This window comes from Hippoglossus stenolepis, chromosome 15, assembly GCF_022539355.2.
Source record: "Hippoglossus stenolepis isolate QCI-W04-F060 chromosome 15, HSTE1.2, whole genome shotgun sequence".
Taxonomy (NCBI): Eukaryota; Metazoa; Chordata; class Actinopteri; order Pleuronectiformes; family Pleuronectidae; genus Hippoglossus; species Hippoglossus stenolepis.
Genome location: NC_061497.1, coordinates 12,840,793 through 12,860,528, shown reverse-complemented (window position 1 = coordinate 12,860,528; position 19,736 = coordinate 12,840,793). Strand labels below are relative to the sequence as shown.

General features: G+C 41.3%; 1 protein-coding gene across 3 annotated transcripts in view; it reads left to right on the top strand.

The window, feature by feature from the left end:
* Positions 1–19,736, top strand: part of cadm2a (cell adhesion molecule 2a) — a 202,923-nt gene that overhangs the window by 120,430 nt on the left and 62,757 nt on the right. For 2 of the 3 annotated variants that reach the window (XM_035179270.2, XM_035179268.2), the window contains exon 2: positions 18,505–18,531. The exons of the other annotated variant lie outside the window; for it this stretch is intronic. In XM_035179270.2, coding sequence (XP_035035161.1) covers positions 18,505–18,531 — 27 coding nt within the window. The remainder of the gene's footprint in view (positions 1–18,504; positions 18,532–19,736) is intronic. 3 annotated transcript variants of the gene reach the window in all.

The following is a 19,736-nucleotide window of genomic DNA, read 5'->3' as shown; positions in this document are numbered from 1 at the left end:
ACAAACACTCGTGCACACACACACACACAACCTGACACAAATGCATCTCATTTTCTCTCTCCCTAGCATCGGTTTCTCTGCCTTCTTTGTGTTCTCCCTGCCCTTTCTCTTTTGGAGTTGCTCTGTACTTGATGTTGGCCACTAAGCGAGAACCAGAAATAATCCAATGATCCACCTCAAGATTATCACTTCTCCTCCTAGTCGCTGTTTCTCTGAACTGTTACGATAACTGGGAAGGGGATTGATATCTGCTCTATGTGTTAATGCTGGTGACCCCCAACCCAGGGTTCATGGGTTAGTCTTTATTGCTGAGGAGTTGCTTGGTACTCTTCACTCAACACACAAACACACACACACACACGTACACACAGACATGTAGGCATGAATGTGTGTAGGAGCGGAATAAGAAAATCAATCTGTAACTACGGCAAATCTTTTAATCCACTCTGTGGGTGGGCGACGTGGACAAAAGGCCAGTCAGCATCTGCACATACACATTAGCATTAACAATTAATGTCTTTTGGCAGGAGTATGAAAATGATTTTAAGGAATTCCGGTTGTCTTATTTGCAGTTATTAATATTATCCTTACTTAGTGTGGGTCTGTGAGCAATGTCACTGCAAAACAAAGGCTATTTAAAATCAAAACTCTGAAAGCTACCATTTCTAACTTACTACAAAAGCCTCTGATGCAATCACAATCTCAACACTTAGTTAATTTAATGTCATATGACTGTAGCCAGTGAACTGAAGATAATGAACTGAAGTCGTCATTTAGCTTCAGGGCCTTTACAAACAGAGTCACAAGTAATTAGATCTAAGTTGTATTTATTCACTTATTTAGAAATCACTTATTTTCCACGTGTATGTCTGATATCAAAACGTTTCTATTTTACGATTTGAACATCATTTGTAGATTGCTGCACAGCAGAATTCTGCTTTGACTGCAAACACAAAATGTTTTCCTGTGGTTTCTTGACTGACTAATCCAAAAAGGCAGGGTGGGCAGATTCACTTTGCACAAGCTGCCTAGGGATCTGTCCTCATATCTTAAAAAAGGTGCATAAAAATCACATTAAATATGAATGCATTTATTGCATCATTTCGTGTTCTTTTCTCCCCTCGCCCTCAGGTCTGCCTCCTCTTCCTGCTGCTATACTAACTCTCCATTCTCAGATATGGTTGCCTCTGCCGCTCTAATGCCTGTGTGAACAGCAGTGTGAGGCCCCATACCCTCACTGATAATTGGAACAAAGTGAGGGATCGATACGGAGGCCACACACGCATGTACAGTTCAACAATATAAACAATCACATTTTACACACAAGCACACAAGCCGGTGCAGTCGTTTACACACAGTGGACAGGAGCACTGGAATCAATACGAATCAGAGGCAGAATTTTCCTCTGCGTTTTACTGTGCATCCTCAACACAATCTGGTGCCGAGCATTTTGTGCAACAGATACAATAAGACTGTTCGCTAATGTGACTTTTTTTTCTACATTTGTGTTTGTAGCAAATCTGCACAGTCTCATGTCAACTCGCCCACAGTATATGTCAACACTGTAGTGCACCAATCACAAAACACAAGATAAATACTGAAAGCTGGTTGTTTCAGATTATTTTCACGACGCATTTAGCTTTTCACATGATTCGGATGAATCATCGAAACCAGCATGCTCATCTTCTGTACAGGCTGTGGTTATTTTAGCTAAGTTTAACCATCTGGATGATAACACTTCAGGTCTAACTCATATTTCTATCTACTGTATGTATCCCTTTTATGTGCATATAGCACAGTATACTGTATTTATCATGAGTTTCTGTCTCTCCACAAATACATCATGTGTATGTGTATGCATTTGCTATGCATGCATGCACATGCAAGTGTGTATTCCCTGAAATAAATGTCTTGTGTTTTGGAGAGTTTCTCCTGAGGGAGGAAAGAGCAGCCAAGTGAGACTAACAGGCGGGTCTAAGTGGAAGTGTGCTGATGGGTCTAAGTGGAAGTGTGCTGATGTAGGAGGTTACTACATCCCATTAAAACAGGAAAGATATTTGATCGTGGCCTCCAGTTGTCCTTCTTTCAGGGCAACAGCACTATAAATGTCAGTGTGCGTCTCTCCACAGGTAACCCATTTGTCTGTTCACTGGTGGAGGACCGCACAGGTTCTGTTGACTTTTTGTTCTCTCTGAAAGTCTGCAGAAATTAAGTAGCTTTAATTGTCTTGAACTGAGTGCAGCCAAATGACCTTTCATTTATTGTATATCATTACCATTTCTAAAATGTCAACTCTGGTGCATTTATTGCTATATTTAAAAAAATATTTTTGATGTATCTGCTTGTCATTGTAAAATGCATGAGATTTTGGGAACATGTGGTGTTTACACAGAAAAACTAAAAGAAAATAATTACTCTTTTACATTTATTAATCACCTTTTATAATACTCTAATTAACGGATTTGGACACTTCAAATCAAAATTGCCTGATTGGTTTAAATATTTACATAACTGATCGCATGGGTTTGAATCGACCAATCCCACAAGGTGTAGGCTAAGAGAAGACAGCCAAGAGGGAGGAAATGCAAACAAAAGACATCAACTGTGTGTGATTGATTTTTCTGAAATTGATTTTTTTCAAGTTGATACTGTGAGAGGGGGAACTATCTTATAAATTATAGCTAAACAAATTGTCGACTGTAGGAAAAATGTAACTGAATTAACAGACTGCTAATGGCATGGAGATACCTCTTTTATTACTTAAATTAGATTTTTATATGATTAGAATCAAAAGATGAAACCAGAGATTTCCCTTTTTAAGGTACCAACGATCTTAACAGTCGAGTATTTTTCCTTCAATTGCTTTGGCTGTTGACAAGACTGAGTATCACAAATGCACACATTCATTACAGATCCTTGCTGTTTTTTTCATTTGATGTTATACACATATAATTTAATTTAATTTTGAATTGGGCACTTATTTGTCAGAAAACAAAGATATTGAATGTTTGAAATATTTTACCCGACTGCAAAGATAAGCGTAATAGTTTAGTTGGTTATCAGTAAATTACCGTCTGAAACAAAATATTTTTTTTTAATTATGCTTTGCAAATGTCAGGACTGTTTTTTTCCATTGCAACACCTTTTTTCTTATATCGAATATTCTCAATTTGTCCGCAACTGGAACAGGAATGTCAAAAAACTTTTAGATTTTACAGCTCATTAAGTCAGAGCTTAACCTACATCATTTCCTCTGCCCTTTGTTCCAATGGTATTATAAAGTCATTTGGCTATTTGCAAGACATTTTAGAAAAGTGCAGGAAAATGTCAACAAAAACCAGACGTTTAACCACATTAAACGCCTGATTTCCTGGATATCTCCCTCTGTTTGGACCGACGTCAAATCATCAGTTTGGGTTCATGGAAACAGTCCAAGTTCAGCTCTCTGGGGTCAGGAGATGTTTTTTTTCACACCTGAGTTCAGCTGCTGTATTAAATTCAGCAGCACTAAACATGGTAATTATTAAAGGGCCTCCAGTTTGTTTTTTGAGTCTAAACACCAGTCTGCCCTTGCACAGTCACATGAAGCCTGCAATATTGTGTGACTGTGTTAAGCAGTTGTGGGTGCATGTTTGAGCATGCACCCACAAGTATTTAACAGCATGTACGAACACATGCATGCCTGCTTGTGTCAGAGCCACATCAGATAATTCAAACTGATTTCCATTATTTATAGCTGTCATGATAATGATGATAATGATTTTGCACAAAATAATCCTTATTTGAATTGACAACATGGACATCAGAAGATGCCAACACTTACCTGCACAGTGCATCCTGCTCTTTGCACGTAGGTCAAGTATTGAAGCCTTGAAATTTTAGGATATTCTATGAATAATACATCTAATTTTGATAATTTTCCTTCTTTCTTGTATCCCAACGAAGCAATCCAACCACTTTATACATGTTTAGGTTCATAGATCTGGAAGGAGCAGCCTGATTACTTGCCTTAAGCAGGGAGAGCATTATTATCTGATAATTCAAAAATACCTGAAAGTTCTCCAAGTTAGAAGAAAAGCCTGCAAGGAATAATCATTGTTATTGACCTGAAATGATGGGAAGGAAAAGGAGTGTGCGAAAATGTGAGGGAGGCTGCAACTCGAGTAAGATTGTGTATGTGTACTTAGGCGTTGTTAACAGGAAGGTTGCATAACGCAGCAACTGTTAAAAGATAAACGGCAGTAAAACGAATTACATAAAAATGTATTGCACTACTACTTCATTTAAACGCATTGAGTATTTTTCATTTGGCCCCTGCTATGTGTTGATCAGTGATCTTCTATCATTCTGAACATTCTGAATTCAATATTTTTTTTTATTTTTAGAACTTAAGTGGGCTTTTATAGCAGTAATTACAGCAGTGCAGGGGTAATGTAAATAAGCTTGGTCTATAACATCAGAATAAACATGTCAATAAATAGAATACAAAGAAAATAGCTTAAGAGAAATAACTGTCCAATATAATATGGGAGATAAAGAAACTTTGCCGTCTGGATTAAACCTAAGGAACAAAATTTTAATACCTTTTTTTATTGGAGAACATGATTTGTGTGTGACAGTACAGCATAAGAGAAAATAATTTAGTGTTAAGATAAAAAACATAAAAAGTGCCTTGGAGGTAGTGGTGGAGCTGACGGAATTACTTAGCTGCACCATTAGATTGAACAAATAGACTGAATAATACCTGCAGTTAGTTATGCATCACTGGACCCTGAAGAGGTCGCAACATAAGTCATTTTGGTTGGAGGGTGATGGGATATGTCAGCTAGATATCAGCTAGACCACACCTCAACATGAGTGTCTGAAGATGGAGAAGCTAGTGATGTTTGAATGGCAGTGGAATCTCACACAGTTTATGAGTTTCACGTAAAGGCAAAGTAAGGTGGGGCCCAGGATAGCGGCTTGGGGAACCTCACTTATGGTCACCACAGGCTCCTGTTCCACAATATTAAAACAATTTAATCCATATCCCTCTATGCAGGTAGAAGAGCCGTCAATGTGCAAACCCAGTTAGCCTCCAGGCCAGTGAAAACAGCTGGTGGTTGACAGTCTCAAAGACACCATCAAGAGAATGGGAAGTTCCTGTGGAGAGAAGTTCTTTAGTGATTGCAGTGATTGTACCGTCATGATGTCATGGAATGGTTTTAGTTTTTCACACTCAGGGAAACCAGCTTAGTCATTTAACTGCAAAGGTTCAAAGATTCTGAATACATTCAATTTAGTAATTAAGCAAATACATTTAACTCCTTTTAATTTTCAGAACCCAGTTTGAACAACATGCCCTACTGTATAATGTGTCCTTTACTTTTCCAAAGAGAGCTGAATTGCAGAGGTCATCTTGTTTGTGGTCTGCAGTGTCCTTCCCAACTTGGCCTCAGTTTATTTGTCTTCAGGTAATTGAAAGATTATAAAGATTATCCCACATACAGCAAACTTCCACTCTTGGAAAAACAAACACCCTTTTCTGTCGTCTTCATGCTCTCTCAATCTTTGGACAATTACTCACCTAATAGCCCGACTGTGTCGATAAAGCTTTTTTATTTACTGTTTCAAAAAACAACGTGGTCGTAATTGGATTTCCATTTGTATTCACACATTGCCATTCAAATGCATCCGTTTCTGTTGTCAGATGACACCATTTAGCACACGGTTTTGCGTTTGTCCATTTTCACAAGCGAGTGAAAAACAAATCTTAATTTTGCATAAATGGTGACAGCAGAATAAGTTCAGACCCTGTGCCGTCCCCTTTGGCGTTTGCTGTGATGAGATATATTGTTTGATCATGCAAAGAGGATCTGTGCAGATTTTTGCAGGTGTGGAGCTGCCCAGTTAAATTCTTTCAGCAGCATAGCAGACGTATAACGTTTATTAGATATGGCAAACAGTGGTACGGTTTGACAGCCCCACACCTGACTGAGCAGTCTGAATGTGTCTCCTGATGACCGAGGCGCTTCAGCGATAGCCGCCTCATTTCCATAAGTGCTGATTTGCCAGAGTTGACAGGTGTGATTGTACCAACTGAATACTTGCCTCACGGGATGAAAACATATTCATTCACTTATTCTCAGCGGATTGCTCCTCTTGAGCTTTATATATGCGGTGGCCTTTTTCCTGAGTTACCAACTGACAATCACTGGTTACCACCCATCTATGAGAGCATGGCTATGTGTCAGCTAACTGACATTTGAATGGCCTCCTCACTCACTGTGTGGTGTTGAGGTGTCAACACCTTTGTCTGGCCCTGACAGAAAGTCAGCTCTGATGGATATGACATTGCAGCTCCTTGACATTATTGCTCCCATTGAGACGTCTGCAGGAGTCCACAGCTACAGGATACAGGATGTCTCTGTCTCTCCGTTTCACACGCATGAAATGAGCATAAAGGCATGAAGCCAAATGGCACAATCCTTCAATGATGCATCAAGTGTTTGAGGAGCCATTGTGTCCTGACCATTAACTGGGCGAGGAGGGCATCTTTGAGATGGTAATATCGCTGCTCTCATTTAGCACATCGCCAAGAAAGAGTGCCAACTTCTAATCAGCGGTGTGTGTGTGTGACCTTGGTATTCATCATGTTGTGGAGACTCATGTCCATCTAGTCACATTACGGGGACATGCTTACGTCATGGGACAAAGAGAATTTCTCAATGATTTAAAACATGTTTTAATGTCAGGGCTAGGTTAAGGTAAGGGTCGAGTTGGGGCTATATTCCAAACAAATTGTAATGTAATGTCTCCTGAAGTCATGGACACACAACTATGTGTGGGTGGGAGAGAGAGAGAGAGAGGGAGAGACCATTAGGGATTTTCAGAAATCCACATAGTCAATCTCCCTCATTATTTGTGTGGATAACCCATCGTGATCCAGCCCCAGCCAGTAATTGGGTTTTTTGTTGGGAATGATACGGAATGCAGTGGATGCTCAGCGTTTACATAGAACTTCTTGGAGGGATGATGAATTCAAGCCATTAGATACGAAAAGGAGCACAATTAGTCAGGATGGTGAAAAAAGTTTGACTACAAAACAAGTTGCTTTTTATTTGCAACGTCCACATTCTTAACGTGGTGTTATTCTTTTTCTAATATTATATTAAACCTTTGGGGCTAAAATGAGTTAACAATAGCTGTGTCCCAATTCAGGGGCTGCCTCCTTTAGAGGACGCGAACTACATGGCCTACAAGAGAAAGTTTGAATGCCCCTTGTTTTTACTATGTGTACAGTTGAATGGTGTTTGGTTGATTTAAAGCGTCTCATTAGACACTCAAGCATCTCACGTCGTGTTGCTTGCCGGCGCCATTACCTCTTTTAAAAATTGTTTGTCACTGAAGCACAATGAATCCTGGGAAAGGTTGGCGTCAGAAGGATCCACCTGTTGGAGCCTTTGTTTCTTGGGGATGAAGGGATGCATCTGTTGATCTCATTTTGAGGAGCCTTCGGCATGATCAATCTTCAAATGGAGCCTCCAAAAGATGCAGCTCCAAATTTTTGACACACGTCACTTTAATGAAATTAAAAAAGCATAATTTATTAGTTCTTCATGCCTTGACTTGAAGTCAGTAGCCGCCTTTATGAGATTTACACACTGCCACATAGTAACTGTTTGTGTGTTTACTGGTTGTAATATCATTCTAATGCATCCTGCTACAAAAGATCTACATGTGATATTTGTGAAAGTGAATGCAGCATGTGTACTCAGTGTACTCAAGCGTCAGTGAACGGAAGGAGAAGTTTAAACCTAAAGCAACATGTTCATGCCCAAACAAATGTGCAGCGCGGTGCATTGGGATGTTTGGGCACATTGTGTGGTGCACTGTGATGTTGGGGGCGGACATTTAACAGATGGCGCCAACCAGCTCCCAGGATAGTAATGTTCAATTATCTGTGTCCAATTTACACCTTTGTAATGGGTGAGAAAGACGAGGAGAGAGGAAAGTGCAAGAGAGTGGGTATAAATGAAAGCAAGGGTATACAGAAGACACGGAGGGGGTGTAACAGTTGTCGGAAGTGTATTTTTTTTATTTATTATATTAATAGCAGGGTTAGGTGCATTTTCCCCCCAGAGGCTGCATCACGGTTTAGCATCACCACGTCCACCTCCCTCTCTCTCTCCCTCCCTCCGTCCTTACTTAGCTCCCATGGGCTCGTGCCTGTGAATAACTATAATGGGAGCATGTTGAGGTCAACTTTAATTTGATGGCGAGGAAAGCAAACAAGTCGCCGTTTTATTTATATATTTACTTCAATTGCAACACTGTGAAGGAATTAGTTCCAGTTGAATTTGCTCAAAATGACCCAGATGAGTTCAAATTTGTCTTTGGTAATTGAACAGTGTTTCCTTTTGTTCTGTAAATACAAGCTGGGGCATGAAATGGAATTTATTCATGTCTCCCCCCCGCCTTTGGTGAAAGGTAATGGGTGAAGCAAGGTGTGTCAGGAAATCATTTTGTTTTATTTAATCTGGTTTGTCAAGAAAATTGCATTCAATGATATTGTTCCTCAAAATACATCATGTTTTATTTATCAAATATGAATTAAATGTAGGTTCTTTACTTCTGTATTTTGTTTTCTACAGAGCACAACTGGTAAAATATATTCCACCATCTATAATCCCATCAAATACATATACAAAAATTATTATTTTTTTTTTTTCCTAATGCAACACTAATAGACATTATTTAGACATACACATGGGCAGTGAAAAAAACAAACAACTGCAACATTTAACCAGGCCGGTCACTTACTGCGAGGATGACCTGGCAGGAGTCACCTGGCAGGAGGGAGGCGAGCGCACCCACACAATCACAGGAAATGTAAAGGACTAAACAGATGGACGGCGTTAAGTGGGAGGCGAGGAGGTACAAGAAAACATCATAAAGCAATGAGTCACATCAGAAATGTAAATCAGGTAAACGCAGTAGAACAGAAGGAATGGAGCGATGCAGAAAGTATAAACAGTGGGTTGTGGAAGAAGCATTTCACTTTCAATTTGAATTCAATGATATAGACACATAGTGTGCTTGTATGGAAGCTGTGAGTTTTGGGCATGTTTAATATTATGTCTATTCGTAGTGTAGAATAGCTTAACCCAAATAAGCTGTTATAAGGTAATGATCTGTACGTAGCTACTTTCCAGTTACGCAGTCAACAGCCACCTTTTCTTCGGCTTACAGCTGCTGCCTTTATATGATCTGAATCACAAGTGAATATAATTACTATTCAATAGCAGCTTTTTGGAGAAAAAAACTTTTAGAATACAACAGGATTGTCAAAAGAAAATGTCCTGCACGGATCTATGTAACCGGCTGACCTCGCAGCAAATTTATCAGCGTGCGGCTCGAGCGATCGGTTAAATAAACGTCTCTTATCGAGGTAATGTAAAGAAGGTTGAGGTAGAAAAGAATACGGAGCTCGTGCTGAATAAAACCTGAGATTGTTTGGCGTCATTATCAAGGATTCGTATGTACTGGAGAAGGTGAAGATCCTCGCGGGGGCTCTGGCTGACCTGCTTAGCTGGAGTTGGTTAAACTCCCACAGGAAACCTCTGTGTTGCCGCACTTCTCTACAGCAGCTTCATTAGAATCCCCCCCGCCCGCCCGTCTCCACACTGTGTGTGTTAGTATATGTTTTTTTGTAAAACAGGAATAAGGGCAGGGCGAACTAAATCAGGAGGACATGCAGCAGGGTAATACGGCACGGTACATGGTACGCTGCAAAATGAACGTAGCGGAAACCCGACAGTTAGTGAATGCACGATGGGGAAATGTATTAACCGAATTAACCGACATGAGCAAGATTAAGTCGGTTAGAGGTTAAAAATGTCGGTTTCGATACATTTTAGGTTAATTGCCCGGCCTTAACATGTATCCATGTCACCCACACAGCACTGCATGAAATGAAGAAGAGGAGAAAACACTCTAAAAACTCTATTAAATTAGAGAGCTGTGGATGTAGGGATAAAAGGGAGGAGAATGCGAGACAAAAGAGCGAAAGCTATAGTCAAGGACTTGAAAGGAGGAAGAATCCACACACGTCTTGGAGCCCTTTCTTCTTCCCCTTATCCTTTAGAGCCGTGGTCTCCTGTGAGCTGCTGCCCACTGAGACAGGCTGCGATGGCGATGCCCTAGAGATTGCCTATTGCCATCATTACAAAAGACCCCTTGCACTGCAGCCGCACACACAGCATGTAAATGTGCACGGTATTTTGCTCCTGAACATACTCACAAAACCTTAACACACACATGCACCTACATGCAAAATTTATTAGGAGTGCACAGCCCCACACTCGCTCCTGTTAGAAGTCTATTCTCCCCTCGACCTGCGGGAAAGCCACGCTAACACAATGCCCTCAATAGAAAGGGATATAAAGGTGATGGTTTGAAAATGTGAGGTAACAGCCCGGCGATGAGTGAAGCAGTAACAATCACAGGGAGCTTGCACTGTTTGATGCCAAATGGTCCCTTGAGGGTGAGGCTCACCGGTCAGCTCCCTGCAGAGGCACGGTGAACACTTTGCCAATTTACCATCACTCTAGCCATTGTAATGCAACACAGCACAAACACGCCTTTGTTCACTGACCTTTGAATAATTCAGCTCGAGCAAAATGCTATGACACATTTTTGATCAAAGTCTCACTATCAAGGGGAGGAGGCATTTTCCAGATGCTCCGTCGAGGATAAAAGCTTCCCCTCCTCTACACGATCTCTGACTAACGGTATGGATACAGCCGCAAAACGGAAAACCCCTGAGAAATATATGGCATCCATATGTTTAAATTAAAGAGCTGAATCGAACATTGCTGCCATATAGCTCCTTATCCTGTAGGGATTTGACCTCTGCACGCCGTAAAAAATGAAGCTCCTGTTATCGGGAAGTTTTCCTTGGAAACCTCCTGTGCCTTCACCCTGTGACGAATGGCTGGAGATTACAGGTTGGTGACCAGGCATCCGCATCCACTTCCAGGCTTTGTGTGCAGGAAGCCATTTGTTACCCTCAAGGCATCTATCACAATATAACTTCACCTTCTAAACTATTCATTTGAAGAAGCAGTGGAAACAAAAAGCATCTGCTGAATTATGGGCTTTACCTGGACTGTCCGTCATCGAACAGCAGTACCTGTGTGACAGTGAGCGGTGTGTGCTTTTACGTGTGCGTGCACACGTGCACGCGTCCAGGTGTGTCCATCATCCAATAGCAATTCCTGTTTGACTTTTGTTGTTGGAGAGATTCATGGTTTTGATATCCCTTGGGTGTTTTGTGGAAATTGAAATGTGCTACTGGATGCCTGGGGGAATTTCTTTAAGGCTGTGAATGGCAAAATTTGTGTGTGTGTGTGTGTGTGTGTGTGTGTGTGTGTGTGTGTGTGTGTGTGTGTGTGTGTGTGTGTGTGTGTGTGTGTGTGTGTGTGTGTGTGTGTGTGTGTGTGTGAGGTCAAAGAGCAGTTTTTATAGGATGACCGTGGTCAAACCTACACTTGTTTTATCTTTTCTCATCTCATCCTCTTCACCTCTTCCTTTTACACCATCCACTGCACTATTGTGATGAAAAACATTGCGCACTTCACCTACAGGTCACAGTTTTACAACATCCACATTTTACAGGTTTTATTGAAATTTCCCCAGTTCACGTCCAGTGAATAATCGTAAATAGTATAAGGTCAGCGGTAAACTGCCCAAGGTGAAAAAGGAAAAAAAGCTCACCAATCACTGAGCAGACATATAAAGTTTCTTAGAGAACACGTCTTTTTCAGGGTTTAAGAAATTGGTAAATGTACAGTTGTTCTACATCAATGCAAGTAAATGAAGCCTGGAAAGTAAATGCAAACGTATTTTTGGATGACTTATAACCCAAAGCCTTAGAAAGGAGGAACTAAACAGTGGCTTCTTGCATCATGTAATGGACGACCTGTACAATCTGCAGACTTGAACCCTACTGAGGTCACTACCTCTGCCAAGGTGGTTATGTTTTCACCCCTGTGTTTGTTTGTTGGTTTGTTTTCTATGTTTGTTTGTCAGCAATGACAGATTTCCACAAAACTTGGTAGAAGGATGGGTCATGAGCCATGGAAGAACCCGTTCAATTTTGGTCTAGATCGGTGGGCAGGTGAAAAATAACATGCATGTTTAAGCGACTGATATTCATGGGTGTGTGCACTTTGGAGCAGATCCATATAAACATCCTGATCTTGTGAATTTAAATGTGGTTTCATAAAGACTGTTGGGTCTTGGCTGAGGTATGTGCTCTTTGAGTGTCTGAATTAAACATATATGTAAAGCAACCTACAAGTCCGACATGTTTGTGTGAACTTCTGCAGCAGTGTTGACAAACCTTCTCTGGAAAATGCTTGGTCTCTGATGTTTGCCTGCTGAATCAGTCGAATATGTGACGAAATGTTGATTCAATTTGACATTGGAAAATGTAAATTTCAGTAACAACTGGAAATATTGAGATATTCTAAGTATAAGTTTTGACTGGTAGTGTTTATTATTCACAGAACCCTGATAAGAGTGGATTGAAGATGTCAGTGATAGGACGCTGCCATAGCTACAGTCCAGTCAGAGCCTCAGAGGGATTAATGGATTAACGCAGCTCCCGTCTTGGCAGTTTTTTTAGACAAGTACATACTCATCCAGAATTTATCAAGTGCCAAATGAAAAAGTAAAATAATAAATATTAGCTGATAAGTTTTGAACTCATGCAAAAAAAATTCTGGCTTCTAAACAGTCCCCAGGGTCATAATTCATGTTGACTCTTCTTATTTATTCTGTGTGGGCAGGGTTTGGATGTTTGTCAAGCTTGTGCCTGTAATATGAGACAAACTCTTGGCTCTGTGTTTTTCTAGCGGGCCTCTGCTTCTTAAGAAAGATGGCTCCTGCTGCAGAAGTACCTGGCAGCAGACAGACGTACAAAGTGCTAAACAGCCCATCAAACAGCCCGGCTTTACAACACCAGCTTAGCCGTGCTAAAATGAAGGGACACAAACATTTCTGGCAAACGGAAACTACATAGAATGAATTCATGAACATCAATTTGTTAATATTGTTCAGGAGGATGATTGCATTATGAGCAATTACCATACAAATCAGGTGGCTGGCTGCAAATCGTGGTTATAAATACGTCAGAATACAAGACTGATGCCTTTGATTTAAGTCTATTCACTGTATATCTTATGAAACGCACATTTAATCCTCTGTATAAAAGTTTTTCACTCAAGACAAATCACGTCTCTGTGAAAGGAAAGATGAGAAGAAAATCAGAGATCACTCAAAGTCATTTTAAAGTCTATTTATTATTGATTGGCATCACAGATGTAACTTTCATGAGGCACAAAATAAAACTCAAAAAAACTTTTTAGGGTGATTATTTAAGACAATATTTAAACATCCCTTTTTTTCCCCCGTCAAAACGTTTAATTTCTCAAAAGGCTCCAGATAGAAGCTCATAGTTCTGAGCTTATTTGTCTAGCAGTGTCCAAATGAATCACCAAGATATATAAAACTTCTGAAACCATGGGGGAAAGATCAGTACAGCGTTCTGTGCAGTACATATCCCACACGGTTCCTCTCATGAAGTCTGCTGCGTGTGAAGGACAGTGTGATATGTGGCAGCATGGCTGTGCTTTCTGTGCATGGAACCAGTGATGTATGCCAGCGAATTTTGTCAAATAACATTTTTTTGTGGTCCACGGTGTGTGTGTGTGTTGTGTCCAAGTGGAAGTGCAGTGGAAGCGCCTGTGTACCATGCACATACTGTATGCTTTCGTGGCTGTGTGTGCTCTGACCTTTCTTATAGAGCAGGTGTGAAGTCAAGTGACAGAGAATCTGTGCACTGAAATGTCCCGACATTAAAACCACCAGGTCACTGTCACTGAAACCTCTTCCTAACCTTCTTCCAGACCTGCCGATAAGTTATGTCATCGATTTATCATATTTAGACATGACCTTGATCATTCTAGCTGACCCTTGACTTCCTTCCATTCTACAAAATAAATCTACAATATTCTGGATATGGGGACGGCCATCTTGTGCTTTTGATGTCACTTGACACCAGAGTAGTGATCGTGGTTCGTCAACAAAAGGCCACTCCATGCCTGCATGTTGTTAACAGTATTCTGCTTTATTCATCTATCATTAATGTGAAAAGTTGATCACTGTGCCGTTGAACAGAAAATCTAAAAATGAACTGTAGCTCTGGGGCCGATTGGCTGGGGCCATTCACACATGGTGTGATGATGGTGATTCACCAGATGGTGATTGGTTGGTTATTTCCAGAACGAAAGAAAAATGTTTGCAAGGCGTATTGAATGGAACCATAAACACTGCTGTGGACCATCTTTAGAGGGGATGGAGCAAATGTTATGAAGTGTGTGCATGTGTGATCAACATGTGTGAACTTGTGTATGTGTGCGTCTTATTGGCTTATGGCTTGCGAGCAGATGATGGTGCCATGGACAGGGTATGTATAATTGTGTTAAGGAGTGGAAATCAAATATGCCGGATTAAATGACAAAACAAACAGATGTGCCTCCCTGTAATGTGAGAAAACAAGGACGTGGTAGACAGATCTAATAAAGCAAGCAGTATGGTGGCAATAAGCTGAGTTAAGTAAGCTTGATTCCATCTATTAACACTGTTTACCATCTCCTTTATTACCCCGAGATGAATTGTGGCATTTAGCAAAAGCTGTGCTAAATCAAATAAGATTTAAATACATTTGCTTGTGTTCCTTCGCAGCCATTTGTATGCTGATGATTCTCTTGAAATCAAATGCAGTCAGGGCTCACAATGAATATGTGTCATAATGGAAATTCTCCAAAATATCGTGCGTGTGTGTGTGTGCGTGTGCGTGTGCGTGTGCGCGTGTGTGTGTGTGTGTGTGTGCTGATGGCTCCATGTACAGCCGAGTCATAGGGTGACATAGAGTGTGTTAAGGTTTTACAGCAATCTGCTCACCGGTGGAATATTGGTGGGATTCCAAGGGCCCGGAGTACATCAAACATACGGCAAAACAGCTGCCGCCGTACGAAAGATAAGCTTAACTCTCCATCATGCCGTGTGACAGCTCAGAGAGGCGCGCTGCACACATCGATCTCCATAGGCTTTTCACTCCTTGTCAGACGCTGAATATATCTGCCACTTTGATAGAGGTACCCCGAGAGGGGGGGGACAAAATACAGAACGGGAGACAGAGAGAGATGCAGGTAAGGAAGGGGTTAATAAAAAAAGGAGAGTGAACAAGAAAAGGCAGGTGAGACAAACTCCTGAATGAGCCCGAGTTGAAGGGAGAGGAAACGAGGAGGAAACGAGGAGGAAAACAGGAGGGATTGTTGCAATAGAACACATGTCCTCCCATGAGACTTATACCCCAAGGGAATACTATGATCACTGTTTTGTGTGTGTGTGCATGTGAGTGTGTGTGGTGTATGTGTCACAGTAGGTGGTGTCTGTGTGAACTGTCACAGTTTATTTATGACAGCTCCCCGCTGACAGTTGCAGAGACAGAGAACAACCTGCTTACAACTCTGAGCTTTTCTCTTCAACCTTCACACCGTCACTCACTTCTCATTCTCTCATAAGGAAAAGAAAAGAAAAGTGTGTTTGTTAATGTGATACCTAGACCAATAGCTCCAAGCATTGTTTTGGTAAATAGTTTTTAAAAAATGAGGTTTACATGCATCTGAGTATTCCTTTACATCAAATAACAGAACTGTGTCAATCACCAGGTATTTGCAATGATCAGTCATATAAAATGTATGTAAGAAGCTACCTTTCCTCTTCTTTCTGTAATGCAGATTTAAGCTGCACCTGCAGGAGAGAAAACTTCATTCAGCTCACTCTGAGTTATCTCCTGTACATGTCAGTGGGCCTTGTTTTACCTCTAGATAACAGGTTTTGAAAGCCAACCTTCTCTAGTTACTATTATCACACTATTATTATCACTCTCAAGAGACCATGAAATGAGGTTAAAGCTGCCTGACGTGGTTTTTCGACCACTAGGGGGCAAATAGATTCCCCCTTACAGCAACTAAGGAACTGTTCAGACCTGGTATTAACATCCATCCTGAGAGATCCACAAATCATGGTTTTTACATTGTACCCAATGACAATGTTTGTGTGTGTGTTTGTTTGTGCAAGCGGAGTCAGGAGGGACTGAATGAATGAATGCGCGCAGCTATGAAGAAAGATTTCACCAATTTAAGACAAGTATCAATCAGTATGTGGTGGTCGGGGTTGATAAGTCGGAGGTGGCTGCAAACAAATCAACATTTGGACTGAGAAGTGTAGAAATATTTTTAACCTGTAGCGAGCCCCCAGCTGAGTAGGCGGCCCTTATGGCCCAGGACACAGTTGCATGCGCACGACTAAAGGAATATGGCCACGTGTGAACATGCAAACAGCATTCACCTGTTGAATGTGCAGCAAGTCCGATATTCACTGGTGAGACAACAGAAGAAACAGGAATTCCAGGAGCGTGTCGGCTTCAATGTTTAGAGAAACAACCAGATTAAACTGTATTCAGGGACCAGTATCGTGTTTCATATATTCTGTCCGATCATTAGTATTGTGAGAGGTGTCCATTGTGTAATTAATTGGATTCTTAGGTCTCTCTGTCTGTATCTGTTATATAAACACAGCTGTTATTACGAGTGAAAAGCTGCAAATCCTGTTTTTTTCCCCTCTGTTTGTCTCCAGGATCTGTCTTTTTTTTCTTCTTCTTTTGAGTATTGACTGGGAGAGATCACAGAAGCGCTGTTGTGACAGCAAACTCGTACCTTGACAGCAGCGATGAAAGGCAGTGAGGGAGCGAGGTCAGACTTTGCTTAGGGAATATTTCACAGAGCCATCAGTTCCATGTAGAAGGCGGTGTTGGTAGAGACGTGACACCCGCTGACCTGTTTCTCTGCCAGTTCCTCTATCTCTTTACCACTGACACAGCAGCAGCGTGTGAAATCTTCCCCAGCCGCCTGTGCGTTTGCATTTGTGTACGACATTGTACGAGAAAAACTCTGAGAACCGTTCTCTTATGTGATTGTTTTAGCCTTTTGTTCCAATCTCAATTGCTCCGCGCGATGTTCTTGAATTCTGAAAAATTACAAGAAATGATCCCTTTCTCTCTTTTGCACTTTCCCTTCCTCACTCTATTTCTCTTACCTTGGCAAGCTGTGAAGTAGTGCTAATAGAACATAATCATTTCCATCAGCAAGTGAGAATTGGCTATTAGGATTTAATAGCACTCAGATATGAACAAAACAAAATGTATGTGAAAGTGGTCAGACTATGTAGCATCTGGTTTGCATCTCAGGGGGAGTTTGAATAAAGGTTGTTATGTTCCAATCTCAGTCTTGAAATCCATTTCAAGTATGTTTACCTACCAACATATACAATTCAACATTTGTTATGTACAATTGGATTGATTTCAAGATCTGTAAATCTAGAGGAAATCGTGAGACTCTTTTATAACCTGCAGACTGTGCACCTGCAGTTAGATTCCCTTTGTTCTTCTCCTCTCATTTCAGGCTCACTGGAGGCATTCCAATAGATCCATCAATTTGGCAAAGCAGTGTGTGTGAAGCATAAGAATCATTCCCTTGGGACGCGCACACACGAAAACACAGGCACATGCGCACACTAATAGACAATCTGGGTTGTTTATTCGGCTCTCCTCTTGTGTTTTCACCAGCAGGATGTCTCGGAGGCGATGCTCCTGTTGTCGGTTAGGTCCTCTGTGTTGTGGTTATCTTCGCCTTTTGTACATGGTTTCATTTGCTCCGCGTGGTTCTCTTTGAACCCTCCCATATGATGGCATATTCTCTGCTACACCGCACTCCTGCCAGTGCATCTCCTCGCTGATTACAGTGCTGTCATTCACAGCCGTTTATGATATCCAGCAGTCTGTCCTGAGAACATGTGCACACACACACACACACACACACACACAAGAATCATGACCTCCTGTGTGTCCACATAAAACAGACGTCAGCCACTGTAAGAGATGTCTTATGATTTCCACAAGAAATCAAATGAAGCACGGCATTCACTAATCAACCGCATGCTATCTACAGTATGTCCTGATCCTTATGGGTCTTGCAAGCTCATTAGACGGCAACAAGCTTCCTCGCATGATCCAGATGATGTGACACTACCAATTAAAAGGTGCCACGCTGTAAGCTCTCAATTTGCTGATGAGCTAAATCAGGACATTCTCTTTCAGGGTTGAGTGATCGGAGGCAGGGGTCGGGGTGGTGGGGGTGTCAGCACTCTTGATTGACATTCAAGATAGAGAGACTACGCTCTTCTCCGGTACAGACACAAGCACACTGTTCCTCCCGCAGTTATCTAATCAGCTGCTCTGTCTTCTGTCTTTGTCCTCTCTCCTCTCTCTGCTTTCTGGCGTCTGCCTCTCTTGCTGTCCATCCGACCCCTCTCTTGTCTACTTGGGGATTCCAGTGATGGCTTCAAAAGGCAAAGTTCGAGGTGAGTCGTGGCTGCGCTTCCCCCCCGCTGCTCCCTCAGCCTTACAAATCTCACATCAGAGGAGTCAAACAGAATTAATTCACCCGGGCTGGATTTGCTTTAACAGATTTGGCTGACATTTCTGATTTGGTTGCTTTTATTTTATTTAGTTTTTCTCGTTTTTGTTTGCTTGGTTCCAAAACTATATTTTTTGCCTCAGCATTCATTACAGATTTTAAATGCCCTGTTTTGTTTTAATGGGGGGGCACTGACCACAGCTGAAATCTGATTGGCTATTGAAGTGACCCTATCCTTTCAGTAGTCTTGTTTTTAATAAACTTGTCACTTACCAACAATCCTAACAACAAATATGACAAGTTGTTAAGAAGTTTTATTTGAGTATTTTTGAAGCACTTGATCAAGGAATGGGATGTGTGGCTTTGTTCAAAGCTTTAGGGCGAACAGTAAACAAGGAATGCCTTAAATGTGCACCTTACTGAATCAGGTATTGTGCATGGATGTTGGCCTTATAATTGGCCCCTCTGTGTCAATTATGGCCCCTCTGTGGCCCCTAACTTAGATAAATCTGAGATCCGCCCCTGTTTAGTGTGGTTTAGTTAACACACTAAACAAGCCTGTGTAATGTGTGTGGTTAATTCGCTCGGAATCAGGATGTGTGTTCTGGTTTTGAAGCGGTAGCACATGAAGCTCACATGTATCACGAATTGCGCATAGTTTTCTTTTGTAAACATTTGCTTTATAGCTTTAACTTTAAAGAGGTTATTCCGAGGTCATGAGATTGTTAAATCTAGATATATAATATTCATATCGGCTATTTAATTGTGTTATTTTGTCCTTTATACCTTTGTCAGAGACTGGGAAGACAGCAGTAAATTACAACGATCACAATCTCCCCCGTCGCTCTCTGTGTCTGCAAGATGGCAGTGTGTAACTGAGGGAAGGATTATAGATCAGAGAGAGGGTGTCAGGGAGGAGAGGCAGGGTGTTTATTTGAGAGGAGATAACCTGATTATATTCAGCTGCGTGCTTCAGTAAATATCCCACTCCAAAACTAAGAATTTAGTCAACCACGACTTTATTCTCCATCTGTTTAGCCGCCGTCTTTGGCTGATGATAACAGAGGAGCGGCTCTCGAATGCAGTCACTTCCTGCACAGAGTCGTATTGATGAGTCAAATGAGAGGATTTGCGTCGGCTCAGAAGAGG